Genomic DNA, 19875 nt, shown 5'->3' on the forward strand with positions numbered 1-19875 from the left:
CCTCAGGCTTAGGAAAGTGTTTCTTCTGAGACTTAGATAAATAATGGTTACGTAAATTTCTTTCTTTTCTTTTTTTAAATAATGCCTGAATGAAAGAATACATAATACATTCTCTTTATGGGGGATACTTTGGGTCTAAAATAAAAATAATATTTTCATTTAGGTATTGCTATTTTTAGAAGAAATTCTGTAGTGTAAATGGCTATTTCTTAATTAAATATGTAGGACTCTGGTATTTGGTATAATGATGACTAGTACATAGATTCTGTACATTTTCCATGTTTTAGCTTAATCTATATCAGAGAATTTCATCATTTATATCTTGAATGATTAAGAGGTATATAAATTCAGCACATATTTCCGAGTGATCATTAAAATGTCAATTTGCTAAACCATTGCATATCTTAATCCTATGATTTCTAGTGAGTTAAGTGGAACAACCGTTTCTCTTTCAGAATAATTGAAAGTGGGTTTTTGTGTGGAATTAGAATGTAGGGAATGGTGGAAGATTTCAGGTCAGTTTTGAGAATTGCAGTGATTTATAGCAGTTTAGTCATCTTCAGGTCAAACAGGGCCAGCAAGTTAACACATCATTTGTCTTTTCTCATGTCTTATAGACAAAAGTTTAAAAAAACACCTTGAGGGAAACCTTCATCAGTAGATCACAGGAGATGAAAAGATGTTTTAGATAGCTTTCTCAGTTTAAACCAGCGTAGTTTAAAAATTATCAGTGTCACTAAAAAGTTTGCATTTCTTCTTTAGAATAATTTCCACTTCTCAAAGCTTCTCTGACATGTGATGTTATGTGGTAACTTGAGATATCACACACACTTTACTGAGCATTACTGGCTATGACCATAGGAATGTTTCAGATTGACGTCATTGGCCCTTTTTTTTTCTCTCTCTGTCTCTCATTTTTTAGAGTAAAGATGGTAAAAGTCCACTGCACATGACAGCTGTCCACGGAAGGTTCACACGGTCACAAACCCTCATTCAGAATGGTAAGAGAGATTCTTCCACAGTGTCATCCTTTGAAGAGTTTCCTGGTGTGACTGAGTTTGGCCGTCAGTCATCTGAACATGAAATATGATGCCCTGTTTTAGAGTCTGTTAAACTTGGAGTTATACCGTCCTTTGATGAACTTTGCTAAAAGCTCTTTATCAGACACATCATCACCATCCAGCTTAGGAGTGAGAATGGAGAGCCACTAATTTCGCAGTCAAGTCCTAGTCAGTCAAAGAACATGTGTTTTGAAACTGGAAATGATACACCTATATAGGCTTAAGATCCTACTATTTTTACTCTGAAACTAATGAAAATAAGTGTCACACATTTTCTAGCAGCAAATTTGAATTATTTTTAAATCTTTGAAATCACCATAGTTCTAGAAGTTAAAACTCGTTGAGCTACTTGGGCAAAGGTAAGAAAAATGAGGTGACTCAGAGGAAAAGCAGCTACACACGTGGCATGAAGGATCATAAACTCACAGGCTTGATAGAGACCTTGGAAAGTCACATAATCTAGTAATTTTCCAGGCTTACAATGAAGGTGTGTTTGAACCATTGGGTTGTCTCTGCAGCCAAAGTACAAGGGAGTGTCTTCATAGCATGGTTCACCTTACTATTAGAGAGCCATGGCCAGACTCTGTGAGTGGATTGACCTTGACCGTAGCAAGTCTTAGAGACAGTTAAAAAAAAACAGGCTTAGCCCAGATTTTATGCTGACATTCCAGGGAATTCAGCAGTTCCTAAACTATCTTTAGTTGACTACATTTTTAGTTCTCAAAATTCTGGCATTAGTCAGTTTTTTTTAGACTTATCTTTTTCTAATCTGTGAGAAGTTTGGATGACACACATCTGAACTGTTAGAGGTACTAAGTTATGTCTCAGTCACTCAAATCATAAAACCAGAAAGTCATTTGACATTTAGATGGAAGATCAGCCAGGGAAATTATACATAGGAAGCAAAATATCTGGAGCAAAGCAAAGGAAATTTATAAGCATTTCAGTGAACCTATAGAAGAAAAGAAGTCCCAGCAAGTTTGCAGTGAGCAGACACAGGTAAGTGCAAACTAACTGCACAACACTCAGTAATTCTAGTTTGAAATACGTGGTATGCCTTTGGCATTCACGTCATTGAAAGGGCCACTGCAGTTGTTTTGTTTCGCTCAGAGTAAACGAGGGGTTGTGAGGGGGGACCCTAGCATTAGCATCTCTTCTCTGCACATTTTCCTCCTCCCATTGTATTTCTCAACTGTTTTTCAGAAAATATGTCCGCAGCTTTAAAAATAAACAACACTTGGAGATATTTGGTATCTATTTAAAAAAAATGTACTGTGAATGTAATCACTGGGCCCTAGCTCTGTGGCATTAAAAAGCATTGTTCCCTCTTCAAGCAATTTCAAGCATTAGTTGCCAGATTAGAGAAAAAGCAATTTCTCACCTTGTAAGCATTACCTTCCTACCAGTCTATCCTGTGGGCCAGACCATACTAGCCATCTCCTTTGAACCAAAGCCATGACCCATCTCCCGTGTGTCATGCTAGTGTGCTTCCAACAGTCTGGAGGGGCTGCTGGCTACTTTGACATGTCCAAAAGCCATCCTTGTGGACTTGAAGACTTCCGGCCTTACTGGACATTTTTGCTAGACTTTTAAGTTGACCTTACATGTGTGCTGTGATGTGATGGAAAGTGCATATCAGCTCTGGGGTATTCTTGCCAAAATATTTAGCCTGACTGTGATAATGAGGAAATAATTGGACAACTCCAGAATGCAGAATATCCTACACGACTCCTTGCTCTCCAAAAGTATCAGTGATCTGAGAGAAAAATAAATAAATACATACTTACATAAAAGGCAGGAGGATTGTTTTAGATGAAAGAAAACAAAAGAGACATGACAACCAGATGCCATAGAATCTTTGACTGGATCCTGGATTTTAAAAAAACAGCTCCAAAGCACATTTTTGGAGACCATTGGAGAAACTGAAATACACACTGTATATTACATAAAATTATGGTATCAATGTTAAAGTTCTTGAATATGGTTATGGAATTGTGGTTATGTAGGAGAATGTCTTTGTTCTTAGGGGTGAAATAGCATGATGTCTAGCTTATTTCTAAATGGTTCCTCAAATAAATGAATAAATAGGCTAATTATATTTACATATGTTATATATGATATGTATAACTTTTCATATGCATAGGAAAGAGGGACAGAAAGAAAGAAATGTAGCAAAATAAAAATCTGGGGGGAAAGAAGGAAAAATGAAACAAAATAAGGTGAAACTGCTGTTTCCACAGGTGATTAAGGTGATAATTTTAATAAATACAGTTATTTTCAGTTTATCATTTATGCTTTTACTCATTTTACTCATATTTTAAACTAGATAATAAAAGTACATAAAATCCTTTCCTAATCTCTCTATTCTTGTTGGTTCTTATGCTTTAGCATAAGGTTTACATAGGTCTTTAATTCAGCAAATAAAATGAAAATTGAATGCATCTTCAGAGTTACATTTTGAGGGATTTGATTACATTGTTTATTCATAGAGGGACTCTAATTGTAAGATTTTAGATCCTTAAAAAGGGCAATGTGGAAAGATTACTTTAAAGCATTCCTAATAGACTTCCCTCTATGCAGATTTAATAACACCACTACTTCAGACGGTGACTTGTCCCCTTAAAAAGCATTCTTGTCCCAGAGAGCAGAGGTGTACAGAGTAGAAACAAAATCAACATTTGGTCAACATGAATGACTAGCATAAAATGTAGTATCTGAATCCTTACGCTATTCTGTATTAAAATGTCTCTTTCAGGAGGTGAAATAGACTGTGTGGATAAGGATGGCAACACTCCCCTCCATGTGGCTGCGAGATACGGTCATGAGCTTTTGATTAACACCTTAATAACCAGTGGAGCCGACACAGCCAAGTAGGTTACTGCAAACATACTGGGGAATAATTGCCACATGTGGGAATACTGCCAAAGGATTCTGCCATGCCGTAGAGGGTTCTCATTTATCCAGGTTAAGGTAGATCTGCACCATTATACTAAACACAAATTAAATTTGAACTAAAGTAAGTGACTTTTAATGACAGTTGCAGGAAGAACCGATTTTATTTTTTAGCTATATCAGAGAGAGGCCTATTCTAGTGACTTTAATTAAGGAAACATGAACTTTATTCCTAACTCTGCTCTTTAATATTCTTCTGTTTTTTCCCAATGTTTAGTGTTAATTAAGCAGGAAATATAAAGTGTAATTGGGCAAACTCAGAATTTATTCAGGGTGCTGTTTTGCATGTTAATAACCCACATTAATGCTATGATTAAGGCACAATTGAGTAAATCTACGTAGGAACCGGGGACCTGACTGCATTTTGTACTTCAATTCAACAAAAAGATATAAGGCATGTGTATGAGTCTGTCACCATGCTGGGCGCTATGGGAAATTTCAGAAATAAGTTACCTGATTGGTGCCTTCTAGGAGCTCCTAATTTTGTTGGAGGCCCAAGGCCCACTAGAGGCAAAGAACCATGCAAGACAGTATGTAATAAAGTTCAATGAAACAGGACTTTAATGGCAAAATGTTTGGTGTAGACAGTATACGCCACTGAGTGTAGACAGGAAAGAGAGAGCTCAAAAGTGGCCACAGTATTCAAGGAGAAGGTGAGTTTTAGGTAGGCTTTGAAGGGTGAGAATTATGTGAGTAGAGCAGAGAGTGGCTGACATCCTAGGCAGGGAGGCAAGCAGGAAGAAATACAGCTCCAGGAAGATCTGGGCCGGACGGGGTCAGGGGTGTGTGATGGGACTGTGCCGGCCGGCGGCAGTATTGAGTCATGGTTGGGAGCCCGGGCAGTCCTGGGCACTAGCTGGGCTCCAGGCCAAGCCACCTACCCTGTGAGCTGTGTGACCTTGAGCCTGTTGCTCAGCCTGTGCTTTGATTTCCTCATTGGAAAGATGGGAGTAGTACTAGTACCTAGTTAATTACTAGTAAAGCTCTCTGGTGTATGTGAAGATCGGTGAGACTGTAAGTTATATCAGTACATCTGCTCAGGTTATTCAACAAGGCAATCCATGTTAAAAGCTCTCTGAATAGTGCCTTGCACATAGTAAGCTGTCAATAAATGCTGACTGTTATTTTATTATATATATGCAGTAGAACCAAATTAAAGAGGGCCTTAAATGCTTAAATAAAGAGTTTAGCTTTGGTTATAGGAACTGGTGGGTAACAATAACTGAATCTTTAGGAAAAGAAAAATAGGAGGGCAGTATTACATGAGGAGTTCTAATTTATTTGTCAAGAGTTGCACAATGGGATTGAAAATCTTGGTAGAGAATGGGCCAAAATGTAAATGGTCCAGGGAAGATGTGGTGGGTTCCAGGGGCCATCTGGGTCCTCAGTTAGTGGTGGAGAGCAGGTCAAGAGCAGAGACTGCAGCATTATGAGGTGTGTTATCATGGAGGTTTGGACCAGGGAAGCGCTGACTCTAGCTTCCACAGAAGAGGTGACATTTCAGCCAAAGGAAGGATGGATAGGAGTTTGCCAGGTGGACAGAATTGTGTGAGATAAAAAAGACAGAGGGAGAAAGCAAGGAAGGACATCTCAGGAAGAGGAAACAGTATTTATAAAGGCACAAACATGTGAATATGTTGAAAGCAGATTCCCACGGCTGGAGTATCTAATGTATTGGGGGAGTGGAAAGAAATGAGGTGGAAGGGCAAGAAGAGCCACATTTCAGAGGACCTCGTGTGTCTTGCTGTGGAGTTGGATTCCATTCTGAGGCATTCGGAAGCTGTTAAAGAATTATAAGTGGGCGTAGGGTAGGTTGTGTCTAATGACCCCATTTGTGTGTAAGAAAGATCACTCTAATAGCAGTCCAGACGTTTTGGAGGTGGTCCAGACTAGAAACACTTGGCAGCCTCTTGCAAATGTCTAGAGAAGAAAAGATGAGGGCTTGGGCTAAGGACAAGACTGAGGGCGGGCAGAGGAGGGGCAGGCTGACAAGTAGCAAGAACAGTGGGCTGTCTCCTTTCAGAAGAGAAAGGAATCTGCTTCAAGCCAAAGGACCTTTTTGATGGGGAGGTTGCAAATCAAAAGCGGCAGATCAGTTTCCTGAAAAGAGAAGTGCACTAGGATTCAGGAGGCTTTTACCAGGTTCTAGAGTTCCCAAGCACATCATGGCTGCCCAGAGCCAGAGATCAAAAATGTTCAGTGTCAATTAAACAGAAGTGAAATATTTAGGCACAAGCCAACCTCACCTGTGATGTGTTAATATTTTTAATGGTACTTTTCTTTCAGCCCTGGGTTACTTGGGGAGGTTTAGCCAAAGAACTGTGAATTTCTGACTTTTGTTCACATTTGAACTTGTTTGAGGGATAAAGATAAACTGTCCCAATACTTAAAAAAAAAAACACACATTTAACTCAATAAGCACAAAGTCTATTTCCTTGTAATTATTTTACCTTCATTTTATGCAAACACAAACACATGTGGCAAAAATGCCTTAGGAATGACATTGTTGTTCAAGTAGCCTTTCCTTCCATGGACTGCGCTGTGTCCTGGGGACACTGATGAGGAAAGCATTGTCCCAGGCTCAAAGAGCCACATCTGCTTTCTTTTGTCACAGCGTATCTGGGGATAAGACATGCTCCCTTCAGGAAGAGTGGCTCATTAAGGCAGTGATTGTGGGTGTGTGTCTGTGTGTGTCTGAATGTGTGGAGTGTGTGGGGAGGGAAGTCAGCTAAGGAGAAAACAGCAAAGTGAGGGGGAGGAGAGTTGGGGGAGATTGCATTTGCTAAGGACCCCCCAGGAAGTCGCTGTTCCCTGTGCTTCTTGGAGATTTCTTGCATAAATCTCCAAGAAACTCATGAAAGAGGAGAAAAATAGGCCTTTCCTTCTGCAAATAAGTAAACAAATATCTTTTATGAAAATAACCCATCTTCATCCATAAACAACATGGCCAGTGTATTTTTGAAGATCTCTCTGTGACAAGTTTCATGGTCGTGACACTCTGATGAATTTATTTGCACCTTGTTCTCAGGCCTTGATTGGACATTGTTATTCTTTCTGTTTCTCTGAACTTTAAGTGAGAGCACTTTCTGCAGCGTGACTCAGGGCTCAAGCAACTTTAGGCGGTGTCAAAGGCCTTGGGTTTTTTCTTCTTTAACTTGGTTAGGTATGGGGCCCTTGTCTCTGGGATTTTAATTTGTCTTCCACCTCACCAGTCATGCTCCCATTGTTTTTTCTGCCTCAATTGCAGCAGAATTAGGGGTATTGGAGTTTTGCAGGTAACTGGTTCTGACATTCTTACGTTCACTAAGTATCTGTTGATGGCTTGTTATGTGTTACTCACTGTGTCAGGTTCTGGGGTGACAGAGCTCCCTGCCAAGGAATTTATAGTCTGTGGGGGTGGGAGCAAGAATTAAACAAGCAATGACAATCATGCATGCTAAGTGTGAATCATTGCCAGGTGCCCCTGGGATATGGGAGAACATATCTGGACCATAGCAGGGCCAGGGGCTTCCAGGAAGGGGGATGTTTAACCTGTAGGATGAGTAGCATTTGGTTATGTCATTGGAAGTCTTTCCATTCCCAAGTGTCAAGTTAAATTATTTCTATTATAATGTTATCTCTGCATCTGGAGACTCAGCTGCTGGGCAGGAGGCTTGCTGCCTCTCTGTGTAATGGATGTGATAACTCATGTTTTGCATGGAAATTTGGTCCTAGTGGCTAAGGTACTGAATCTTCAGACTTCAGTACACACCGTGGGAGTGGAAGTTTTGCAGTGGCTTAAACAAAATGACGGGACTGTAGAGTCATCACACAGCACAGAGACCTTGATTCAAATGACTGCCAGATTTCGTGTATACAGAAGGCTCAGTGTGCTCCATTATCATTGGCCCTCCCTAGGTACAGACATTTCATTTTCTATTAATCCCACCTTTATTCTTTTCTCATCGGTCCCTGCCAATTACAGTAGTACTATGCAGCACCAGTGTGATCCTAAACCCAAACGTGAGGACTGAAATTTGGCAGAGGTGTAAGGTGGCAAGGTGGCCATTCAGCTGAGCTAAAATATGCTTTTATGCCAGTTGTTTTAGATTGTCATCAAAAGGAAAAGACAATTACAAAGTTCTCACAGAGAACTCTTGAAAGCCCAAATATGTTTCCAGCAACCCCCAGAGATGCACTGAGTGGTTTTAGAAACACTCCAAGAAGCAGGGGAGAATGATCAGAGTCTCAGGTGGAGGGACCCACATGTGCAAAGGCCTAGGGCTGGACAGAGCCTGGCTCCTCCAGGAGGAATGACAGAAGTTCGCAGAAATTCTAGAATACACATAGATAAAGTAACAGTCAGATGCAGAAGGGGCCTTGTAAGCCACTTTAGAGTGTTTGGACTTGATTCCAAAGGAACCACTGAAAATGTCTGTAGGTTGCAAACAGCAGTGACCAGGCCTCGTTGTTGTCAGTTATACCAAATGCCTATAACTTAGGCATGCGTCTTAAATACTTGGAATGACATAGATAAAATTAATAGCAAATTTATTTTGTGATTTGGTTTGATCAGTTGAGTAAGAGTCATAAAATCATTTGATGATTGAAAATTATCAGATTTTTTTTGTCTCATCCGCTTGGTAGGCAAATGAAACCAATTCCACCTTCCCTGGGAGAGTTGAGAGATAAGTATTGTAAAGGATTGTGAAACATGGAAAGTTAACAGAAATGCTAGCTAATCATACTTCATTCTTGGCTTTTGAGGAATCACACACCTGATTTTAAGGAAGTACAACTTCAGAACTCACAGACTGGTGATTATCCAACAAAGCTAATAATAATTCCAAGGGCAAGAATACTACTCAAATGTACGGTGAAGACTTAACTGTGGGCCAGATGCTCTGCTTAGCACTTGTACATTCTCGCAATTAGGCCTTATAATTGCTCTGTAAGAGTGACACTGTTATTATCTTTATTTTCCAGGTGAGGGAGCCATTATGTACTTGCCAAAGATCAAATAGCTAGCATATGGCAAAACTAGGACTGAAACCCAAAGATTCTGACCCCATCACCTTAACCACAGTGTTTTTCTTAACCACATGGCCTAAGAGAAGTTTCTAGAAAAGACCCGATGTGGAAAGGGACAGCCATGTACCCCTGATGCCAAGGGGAAAACTTTAAAGGACTGATATTCTAATGGCGCAAAAGCCCTTTCCTCACCTCTGATGGCTCACTACAATTTATTCTGACCTCATTTATTCTGAAATAACTGGGTAGGAGACACCAGCTAACAGCTAAATTAGAAATAGCTAATACAAATGTGTTCCATTAATTTTATGACTGGTCAGATAAATGCAGCAAATTAACTGGAATTGGTCTTCCCTTTCCTGTAATTTATGCATTGTTAAGTTTAGTGTTGTCTGACATCTTTATTTCTTGATCTTCCTGGATGTGTCCCTGATGCAATAAGGGCGATGCTTCTTCCTTAACTAAGATGGCCAAATCCTAGTTTTCCTTCTAAAGGTTTTCTAACCATTCCTTTGTAAGCAGTCTTATTATTTTATAACAATAAAGGAGAAATTTTATTTTGAAACGCACGAGTCATTCCTGAAGTGATTTGGAGATTCTGAATTCTACTTTTATTTTCTTTCTAATCTTGGCCTGATATTTAGTTTTTCTATTTGAACCATATCATTGTATTCAAGTTCAAATGCCAGTAGTGCTTGAGTCTAAATTAATATGTTTTCAAAACCTATGTTGAGGTAGTGACTTTTTATTAACTATGGAATAAAAAAATATATATCAAACAGAATTTTTGTTAGACCTTTTAGAGTTCTACTTCCTTTACCTTCCCAGGTTTATAAGTAGCCACTGGGAAAAAATATGAAATGATTAGCTAATATAGAATGTGACAAATTATCTGAAGACAATGGTTTTAAATGGTAAGGTTGAAGTATTAATAATGAAGTTTATGGAATATGTTGTAATACTGGGGCTGTTAAACTATCTCTTATACTTTTTATGTTTTTCTTAATTGTTTTCTTATAGAGTTTGATGCTATTTTCTCTAATTCATTTGCTTGTATGATTTAATATGAAGATACATGTTTTACGTATCTTTATAAAATTTATCACAAATATTGAGTGTATATATGTGTGTATTTGTAGGTATGTGTATATGTATAGAAAACATATATACTATATGTAAATTTCAAAATATTTATATTTTTACAGATATGATTGGTGTATATATGTATTTATGCATATATATAAAAATATATATTTAAAGAATGAGGAAGACTCAAAGAAATCTTGAAAAATCTGATCCTTGATTTAGGCATGTTCTTACAGGAACTCAAAAACCATCCTAGAAAATATTCTGTCTGTTTTCTTCTTGCAAATGTCCAAAGATATTTAATCATATATTTTTGCCTTAACTCCCTAAAACAAATGAAATGGTTAGGTAAAATCTTATTTATTTAAAGTTCCATTTAGTAAAGAGCTTTTGAAACATATTATTCATCAAAAAAAATTAGTATGTTTCATTGGCATCAAGAGGGACAACGTAAATAGCAGCATAAATAAAAAAGCTTCTCCCCATCCCTCATCCCCCTCTTCCTTTTCATGAGCATCAAGGTTGTCACTGATGCAATTGCTTTTCAGAATTTTTTCGTAGATGATGAGGGAGGCAATTACAAGCAGTTCTCCTCCACATGACACTGCCCGGAAGACGGGCAAATTGCCTCCCTTGATGGATGCCAGCTATTACATACACTGGGTTGGAAATCTCCATATAGGGAAAGGAAAACGAGCAGAGGGAAGACTGAACAAAAACACCAACAAATGGAAGTTTTTGTGGAAAGGGAGAGGTAGTTAATTGCTGGCAGAATCGAATTTTGTAGAACACTGAATACCATGAATTATCTGTGAATATGTATATACTTTCATACACTCACACATCATAACTTTTGAGATAGTGAAATTCATGTATCTGAAGTTAACAAATTCAAGTCATATGTGTTTTTTTGTGCAGCATAGAATCTGGAAACGGGCCACTTTTGCCAGGAAAGAAACTTAGGTAATTCATGCTGCAGGTGTAAATATATATAGCCTCATGCTTATGTTACAAGTATATATAGTCTCATGCTTATGTTACACAGAAGATTTACAAAATCTGAAACATATATAAATATATATATAATGGGATGTTGTGAGAAATGATCACTAACATTATAAACGCTTATAAGTACACAGGAACTTCCTGAGGACGTTTGTTATGAACTACAATTCAGCATATGACTTTGGGTCCTTTTTTGAGGAAGGGTCATGGGCAAGAGGAGGAGGATTTAATTCTGAAGGCAAAAGGCGCTCCCGTCAGAAGGCTGCCTGTCCTTTAAGGGATCATTCCAGGGCCTGTGTTATGACAGGGGTCAGTCTAAAAAGTCCTATTCTAGATTCTGTCTGTACTACTGTTAGGGAAAATATTCCAGATTTATGAAATATATGCAAGATAGTGTTAATTATTTTTGACTGTTATTATTTTTTTAATAATTAATTAGAGGAATGGATCCAATCATTCTTTTATTTTTTCATTTTTATTTTTTATTGTTATTTTTTGACTGTTACTCTTATGTGGGTTAATGTACAATATAAAAGGCTATTAAGAAGATGAAGTTTCACTTGCCAAGGGTAAACATTAGTTTTTATTCTCATCCAAAATTTTATTTTCAATAATATAGTCATTATTAACTCTTAGCAAAGTGCTTGGCACAGAATGTCGATAATAAACTATAAACTTAAGGACTAAGACAGGTTGCTTTTCAAAGTTGAGAGTTTGTCAACTTCTTGTCTTGTCTCCAGCACTTAGCATAGTATCTGCTGCTTATAAAGTGTTGAATAGATGAATGAATGAGTGAATGAATGAATGAGACATAAAACTGCTAAAGTGAAAGAAAAAAGCAGTTAATTTTAAACTAAGAGTCACTGTTGATATGAAATGTTTTCTTAAAAATACACATTCGTATTGTTATGGATTTTTTCATTGTGGTTTAGGTCCAGGATTTTATTATTTTAAGATAGAAATGATTGCACAATTATTTTAGCCAGGAGTCCCTAAGCAAGGTGTCCTGGATTTAGTTTTCATCAGAGAACTTCTAGAAAGGTCATCTCCCTTCTGTGTGTATCTTGTGATCTGTTACCATGAGCTACTCTGTGTTTTTTCCCTCCTTAGGTGTGGAATTCATAGCATGTTCCCCTTACATTTAGCTGCCCTCAATGCTCACTCTGACTGCTGCAGAAAGTTACTGTCATCGGGTAAGTAACTCCATTACCGCAGATGAGGCTTAATGTGTCGTGTAAATGAGCCATGTGGCTTCAGGTGTCTGGTCAGAGTGAGTGGCTGCCTGTGCTTCGTGTCATCCATCACCCGACTTGGCAGAATGAGCTGTGTCCACAGCTCACTGCATGTGACAGCTCCCAGCAGTCTGTGGTATTGAAGCTGTTTGAATGTCAGGATTCCTGCCCCAGAATGAGAGTCTTGTCTGTTTATCAAGTTAAAGCTTGGGTGATCCAAGGTGAGAGGCAGGCATGGATGGCCATCATTTATAGGAAGTTTGTCATAGAAGGAGAAAACATCTTGGAGGCTTAAATTGGTAGCGTACAATTTCATATTTTTCAACAAAGGAAAAAGTCCATATCCCCCACATTTTAATGGGAGAAAAATGTCATATTAGCATCCCACTCCATGGGCTCTGAAAAGTACTGTGGTTGATATCCCTCCAACTAGGTTTCATTTTTATTTTTTAATGCGGGCCTATTGGAACCAAGAAATTCTTTCTGGTTTGGAGCTTTGCTAATCTTTCTTATCACTGCTTCTGCCAACCTCCATATATTAAGAAGTTCCTGGCTCTCAAAGGTGATAGAGGTCTGCGAGGCAAAGATTGTTTACGAATTAATTCAGCAGATATCCCGGAGGCATTTTTTTTTTCCTTTAAGTTCTTTACCTATGGTTGATTCTGCTTTCACTGCTTTGGGCATGTTTAAAAATAATCCCCGCATGAAAGCATGTTTCCCAGATCTTAAACCAACTGAAAGCTAATCATATACTTAAGAAAATATCTCTTCCAGCATGCTAAGATTACCCCTTTGCCTTCTATGTTTTCTCCATGTGTTCTGTCTGCCTGTCTGCCCTACTGATCTCAAATTGGTTTCATAAATTTCTATCCTGGGATGGAAATATGGGTCTGTAGTTCACCCAGGGCTGAATGTGAAAATAAATTCTTCTTGACTTCATGGTTCTTCCTATAAAATTGCTAAGCTTGAGCAGTTACCATTCGTTTCCATGACAACCTCTTTCTGACTACAGTTGCTTGCGGTCTGGTTTTTCTACTAACTGATTTTTCTGTCTCTGCAATGTTTCTTGTGGTTTAACTAGGACAAAAGTATAGCATAGTATCCTTGTTTAGTAATGAGCACGTGCTGTCTGCAGGCTTTGAAATAGACACCCCAGATAAATTTGGAAGAACGTGCCTTCATGCTGCTGCTGCAGGAGGGTGAGTAGTTAGCGATTTTAGTTGTTATCTCACGGCCTAATTACTAATTCATCTTAATTGACTTACGTTGTCTGTGGATCAAAGCAACTTCTTTAGTAAAATGGGTAAGAACTGTTTCTACCAATACCAAATATCGCTATCTTGAATTTCCAGATTACTTGTGTGTTTGTTCTTTCAAAGAAAAATTGTTAGCCCATCTCACATAGGAAATAGTTTGTTTTGTTTTGTTTTCTCTTCTCCCACTCTCTTTTTTCTTTTCTTATTTTAAACTTTAGGTCTTTAGCCTGTAAAATAGTTACCTACTTGGTACCCCTCCACCAAATGAAAATAATTTGAGATTTGTTCCTAAGATTTCCCGCTTTTGTTTCTGGAAGGTGGGTGATGATCAAGGGAATCCAAGATTGAGATGATTCATGTTCATTTACAGACATTTTGATTCTCATTTCAAAACTGATTTTTAAGTCCTTATAATGATTAAGTGTAAACAAAAGCCGAGAACACCCAAAGGATGGGAAAGAAATGATTTGATCCTTGCCTTTTTCTTTTAAGTTGTAAAGAGAATTTTTCATCAGACACTCTCTTTCATATTAGTGATTAGATTAAGGCTCTGATGACTGTATTGTTGATACATGACCACACATTGACCAGTCATGGCTTCTCTTGGATGGCCTTGTTTGGGTAAGGTGCTGGTTCTTAATCAGTTTCCTAGTCCTTAAGGGACAGCAGTGCTTCACTATGTGTCATCATGTTTGACCAGAGACATTACCTATGTAGCTGAGGTGGATTGACTCTGAAGCTTTAGGGCCCCTTATTTGCATGGGCCCCTTCTAAAGTCTTGTATCTAGTTTTGCATTCATTCACAATTTTGTAAATGCAAAACAAAACAAAACAAAACTTTTTCCTCACCTCATCCCCTCATCCCCTCATCCCCTCATCCCTTCAGATCATATGAACTTCCTGAGCCACACAACTTGGATCTGTCTCTGCCTTTGATCCTTTGGCTTCATTCAGTAAGAGACAGGTGCTTTATATCAACCAACGTGTTACACCAATACATAAGGGTCTTAAAAAGTTCTAATCTTTTATGACTGAAACAGCTAGTTCTCTGAGAAAGGTGGTTAAAAAGGGTGGCTGTCGGGTGGGGAGAGCCCTGCTCACATTTATCATGAATGAGCTTTTTCTTGTTTCAACGATAATAAAAAATAAATCCTAGGCCACTTCTTAGCATCCCTAGTTTAGAAAAATGATGGATGAGTGTCTCTTTGTATGCCCCCATTTAAAAAAAATCCCAGACCTGTACAGAGAGTGGCAACAGATCATTCTGGATTCATATCTGAAACTCCTATTAGGATTAATATTTAGCTACATGCCCTTCAATAGGAAAATTCACTTCAATGAGTCCTTTTCTCTCTACTAAACATGATTTATTGCTTCTGCAAATGACAAAGAAGCTTTGGAAGATCACTACGCTCCATTACATCATTTTCAGCCTTGGTTCTGCACATTCATTTACCTAGATTACCAAGACAGGGAAATGCAGCTGTTTTATTTTCCATTAAGGAAAGTATGGGTCAAAAATGGTTATCGTAGTGAATTCATTCTGCTGTGATAAAAGGTAATGCTCACCCATTCTGGCTCATTGTTTAAAGGTGACATGAAATTATTACAGGTTTGAGGGGTTGTTTCATAAATTCTTGATGGTTTTGAAAGAGAATTTTAGGGTAAATGATGAAACCATCACTGAAAGCTTTAATCATGTAATAATCTTTAAGTTTCTTAGTCATGGAATTGAAAATGTTCCATCAAGTTCTTTCATGTGTTGATTTATTAGCTTTAAAAAAGACATTGGAGGAACTTTAGATCTTAACCATATAGCATTACTCTAATACGTTCAGGTTATTTTTGTGTTAGCAGAATTTAAAGCAAGAGCTCACATTTCATCAGGGCCTACACTCTGCAGAAAACAGCTTTCTGAAGACAGCCCAGCAGTTGACCTCTCCCATCTTAATGATGTTTTCCCTGTCTTTCTAGTAATGTGGAATGTATAAAACTCTTGCAGAGCAGCGGAGCAGATTTCCATAAAAAGGACAAGTGTGGGAGGTATGTAAACAGGGAACTCTGCTTCAAGTGCCCAAATGAGAGGAATGGGAAGCAGTTTGTCTGGAAGTCGTGTTACGTGGAAATGGTGAACAGGGAAGCAGCTGGGAGATTCTATCCTCAGAAGGAAATCCCTTCTTGTAGTGAAATGAAACCCCAAGAAAGCAGGCACCAGCCACAAGGACAGCCTCTCCTCTCCCAGCTTCTGTTTAGAAGTGCCAGTTGTCTCTCTTCTCCTTCCTATATATATGTGTGTGTATATAGAACTATCTCCATGTGGGAGATAACATAGTATATGTTTTATATCTATTAAAATATGTAATATCCTACATGGTTATAGTTTAGAAAATTCTGTTTGTAGCAGACTCTAAAGTAGAACACTTTAGTCCATCCAACCCAGAATTTAGTCACAAGATCTGGAGCATTTTATTATATTTACTGAACATTTCATTTTGGGATAAATCTTTAGATACATTTAAAACATTAAACACACACACGTATACTACCAGTAGGCCCTTTGGCTATTAGGATGGGTCATAGAACTTTTCTTACCTTAATTGTCCTTTTCGTAGGTAAGTCATGCCGGAATACTGGCTGGTTCAGGAAGGAAACAATGTGGGGAAAGGTAGAGGAAGTGAGAGCATGATGCAGAAAACCTCAGGTCATTGCATTTGGATACAGCATTGGGCTCATCTAGGGAAGACAGAGATACCGCGTAAAGGTAGACCAGGACCAGCGTGGGAAGGTCTTCAATTCCAGACTGAAAAATCAAGACTTTGTTCGCTGAGGAAGACTGAAGGTTTTAGGACAGGATTGTCATATGTAGGTATTGAACCTTGGAAAATTCAGTTCTTCATTCATGCCAGCCAGGAGTTAGGTGGAAGCTTGATGAGCGCAAAGGAGTGGAATCGGGATGGGATTGCAAGAGTCCAGGGGAGCAGTAAGGTAGGCCTGAACTATGATGGGCACTAGGGCTGGAAAGGTGAGTGGCCTTGTCTGAAGCCACTATCTGTGTAGCCTCAGTGCCAGCTTACCAGGTCAGAAAAAAGTGTGTCCCTTGTCCTCCACACTGTGAGAGACGAAGAGCTTTCCACACCCCTAGGAATATCACTGTTGGCACGGGTGCGATGACGGGGCTCTGTTTTTCAGACTGAATGATGTAAGAAATTGCTGTTTGTTTTTCAGGACCCCTCTGCACTATGCAGCTGCAAATTGTCATTTCCACTGTATTGAGACATTAGTGACCACAGGGGCCAGCGTCAATGAAACAGATGACTGGGGCCGCACCGCCTTGCACTATGCTGCTGCATCAGACATGGACAGAAAGTAAAAACAGCCATGCTCCTGTTTCCTTTCTGGGTAGCGGGGGAGGAGAGAGAGAGGGAGAGTTTGCTAAGTTTTCATCATACCGCCTCACAGAAACTGGGAACGAAGAACCTCTCTCCTCCAGGCCCAAAGGCGTTAGAATTGCTTCCTCCCTAGCCCTGGGCTCCCATTCCGCTCTCTTTATGTTGGATTACCATGTGTCACTGCACAATTGCTTCTCTTCTCCGTTCTCTGGGTTGAACGCCAAGTGGAGCTGTCAAGCCCAGGCTTTCAGCTCATTCAAAATCTGCTGTAATTTATTTTGTCATCTACTGCAGTTTTCATCATCACCATTTAGATGCTTCATCTGCTGTAAAACATACACTTGCTAATATGTCATATGTCAGAAACATCCATCTCTGCACGATCCCAGCGGCCTTCATGTACAGCATCAGTATCTGTAAAACGGGCCCTGTTGTTCCAAACCTGGGCGTGAATACTCTTTCAGGGGCTGGAGGAGAGGCTGCCCTCGTCACGTTTGGATTCTAGGTGGCTAGGAATGGATAGCAGATGTAAGCCAACCAGTGCAGGGGGAGAGAGCTGGGAGAGGTGCCCACAATTTATGAGATTGTTCCTAAAGACTTGAGGACCAGGGTCTCCTTTGTAGGAATACTTTTTGGTGGCTCTGTAGGGAGAACTATTGAGTTATTTGCTGCCCTGGGCTGTGGAGATGGTTCTGGGTCAGTGTCCACTCCTTTTCTGGTAAAGCAATGGCTTTCATACATTTTGGACAGTGACCCACACCAGGTGATAACATTTTACACATTTTACACCATGACCCCGTGCACACAATCACCTATGTATGTTTTCTATATATGTGTATATATACATGAAACATGGAAACAAAGATTTCCTGAAACCATATTTACTTTTACTATGTATGATATATTCTGATATTTTCTCTCTCAATTCATTGGAAAAAAAAAGCTACTGACTCAACCCACTAAATTGATTTCACAATTCAGTAATAGATTATGATTCATATTTCAACAGTTTGGAAAGCACTGCTTCTTTTTTCCTTCATATTCCTGTAATGCTGGCAAGTCCGATATGGCACTCAGAATCCCACAGCCACACATTATTAAAATTCAACCAACATTTATTGAGCATCTACTGTGTGCCAGGCTCTATCCTGTTCATTTGGAATAGAATGGGGAATGAAGATACTTCATCAGTTAAGAGCTGGAAAAGGAATCCTGGATGGTGAAGAAGAGCTCTGGTAGATGAGGAGGACTAGGAACCCATCCCTGGATAAATGAGATGCTAAACTGACAAGGAGGCAGCAAGGAATGTGGTAGGAGTCAGAGAAGTTTAAGCTGAATCACTTCCTCTTTACATGGGGAGTTTAGGATATTTATGGAAGGGTGGGCAACATAATTGTTGTTTTAATTGCTGATACCTGGGTAGAAGCTGCAGGAAAGTCACGTTCTCAGTTGGAATCCTTGGGAGAAAATAGATTTACTGGATGGCCTTGGAGAGAACCATGTATATCCTCTGTGAAGAATCAGTAGTGCTTACTTTTTGGGGGGTTGGGGGGGAATTGTTAAGCTATAAATTGCACCAGAATCATTAGCAACATTGCCATTAATTGTAATTTTTTTCTTTCACTTATGCTGAGAAGTAAGACCCTCTTAGGAAACGCCCATGAAAATTCAGAAGAACTTGAAAGAGCCCGAGAGCTAAAGGAAAAGGAAGCTGCATTGTAAGTTTCTGCTCAGCTTAAGCACGAGGTGCAGTTACTGATGCTTTGCTGCTCTGGGTTGCCACGGGGGCCAACCTGACTATCTGGGCGTTTCACCTGGGGTCTTGAGGAAGTGATGTGGGCTTGCTTTTAGTGAAGAAGAAACTGTTCTTTTAAAGTATATCCTTCAGTTATGCTATTTTCACGCAACAAACTCTCTAAAATTGAAACCTTTGCTGTGACCATCACTGTGATTGGTCAGCAAGTTTTAGGACTAGATGTTTTAAATATCATTTCTGACTCTGCCATGTATCACATGCCTCAGGACACATTTTAAGCCTCCTCTCAGTGTATTAGGCTCTCCTTTTGTGACCTGAGGATGACTATCTAGGAGATTCTATAAGTAAATGGTTCAAGATTTCAGTGTGAAATACACCAGTTGCACTCTCCTCTCCCTGCCCAACACACAGCCATCATTTACAGACAGCCCCCTGCTCCGTGCAAAAGCTGCTTCTGCTCCACCTGGCATCTGACAGAGCCTTAGCCATTACGGTGGTGGAGCTGGAGTGACTGCCACCCCCCGGGCTGTTGGTACATGGGAAGCTCTAATGTTCCATCCTCTGAAAGTCCTTCCTGCTCTGGAAGCCTCAGTGAGAAGGCTGTGCTCTGCCCAGTGCAGTGCCCGGCATGTCGTGGGTGTTCCGTAACTGTTTGCCGAATAAATGAGCACGTGAATGAAGGATGCCCACACTTTGTGTCCTGCCCCCGGGAGACCCAGTGGATGTAATGCTCTGAGGGTCTGCACACACACAGTCCTTGACGGCTTCATTCTCCTCTCCTATTGTCCCAGGAATCCGTTTCTCTGTGACTTGAATGCTGTGTCCACTCTAGGGTCTCCCCACCGCCCACTGGGACCTCCTCCCATGTCCAGACCACTGTGGGAGGGTGTGGTTCGAGAATGAGGCCCCAGGGCAGGTTGTGGGGACATAACTTGGACTGTCACCAGGATGGGGACAGGAACCACAGCTGTGAGCAGAACAGAGTGACCAAGGTTTTGCTCTAATACTCCAAAATTCAGATAATGATATTTAAAGACTGTAGAATTTTAAGTCATTTCAGCAAATGCTCCCTTATCCAGTGATGTGCAAGCTTGCCCTGGGCCAGAGCAGCCCTCTTGCAGCTGATGG

At 39.7% G+C, this 19875-nt stretch overlaps 1 protein-coding gene across 4 annotated transcripts in view; it reads left to right on the top strand.

Annotated features, from left to right (window-relative positions):
• The window catches only part of ANKRD44 (ankyrin repeat domain 44), a 284704-nt gene that overhangs the window by 179274 nt on the left and 85555 nt on the right, over positions 1-19875 (top strand). For 2 of the 4 annotated variants that reach the window (XM_031452073.2, XM_031452076.2), the window contains exons 9-15: positions 923-1001; positions 3817-3931; positions 12225-12307; positions 13428-13545; positions 15577-15645; positions 16828-16968; positions 18629-18709. In XM_031452073.2, the coding sequence (XP_031307933.1) occupies positions 923-1001; positions 3817-3931; positions 12225-12307; positions 13428-13545; positions 15577-15645; positions 16828-16968; positions 18629-18709 (686 nt within the window). The remainder of the gene's footprint in view (positions 1-922; positions 1002-3816; positions 3932-12224; positions 12308-13427; positions 13546-15576; positions 15646-16827; positions 16969-18628; positions 18710-19875) is intronic. The other 2 variants (XM_031452075.2, XM_031452077.2) reach the window with 1 other exon arrangement.

Source organism: Camelus dromedarius, chromosome 4 (genome assembly GCF_036321535.1).
Source record: "Camelus dromedarius isolate mCamDro1 chromosome 4, mCamDro1.pat, whole genome shotgun sequence".
NCBI lineage: Eukaryota > Metazoa > Chordata > Mammalia > Artiodactyla > Camelidae > Camelus > Camelus dromedarius.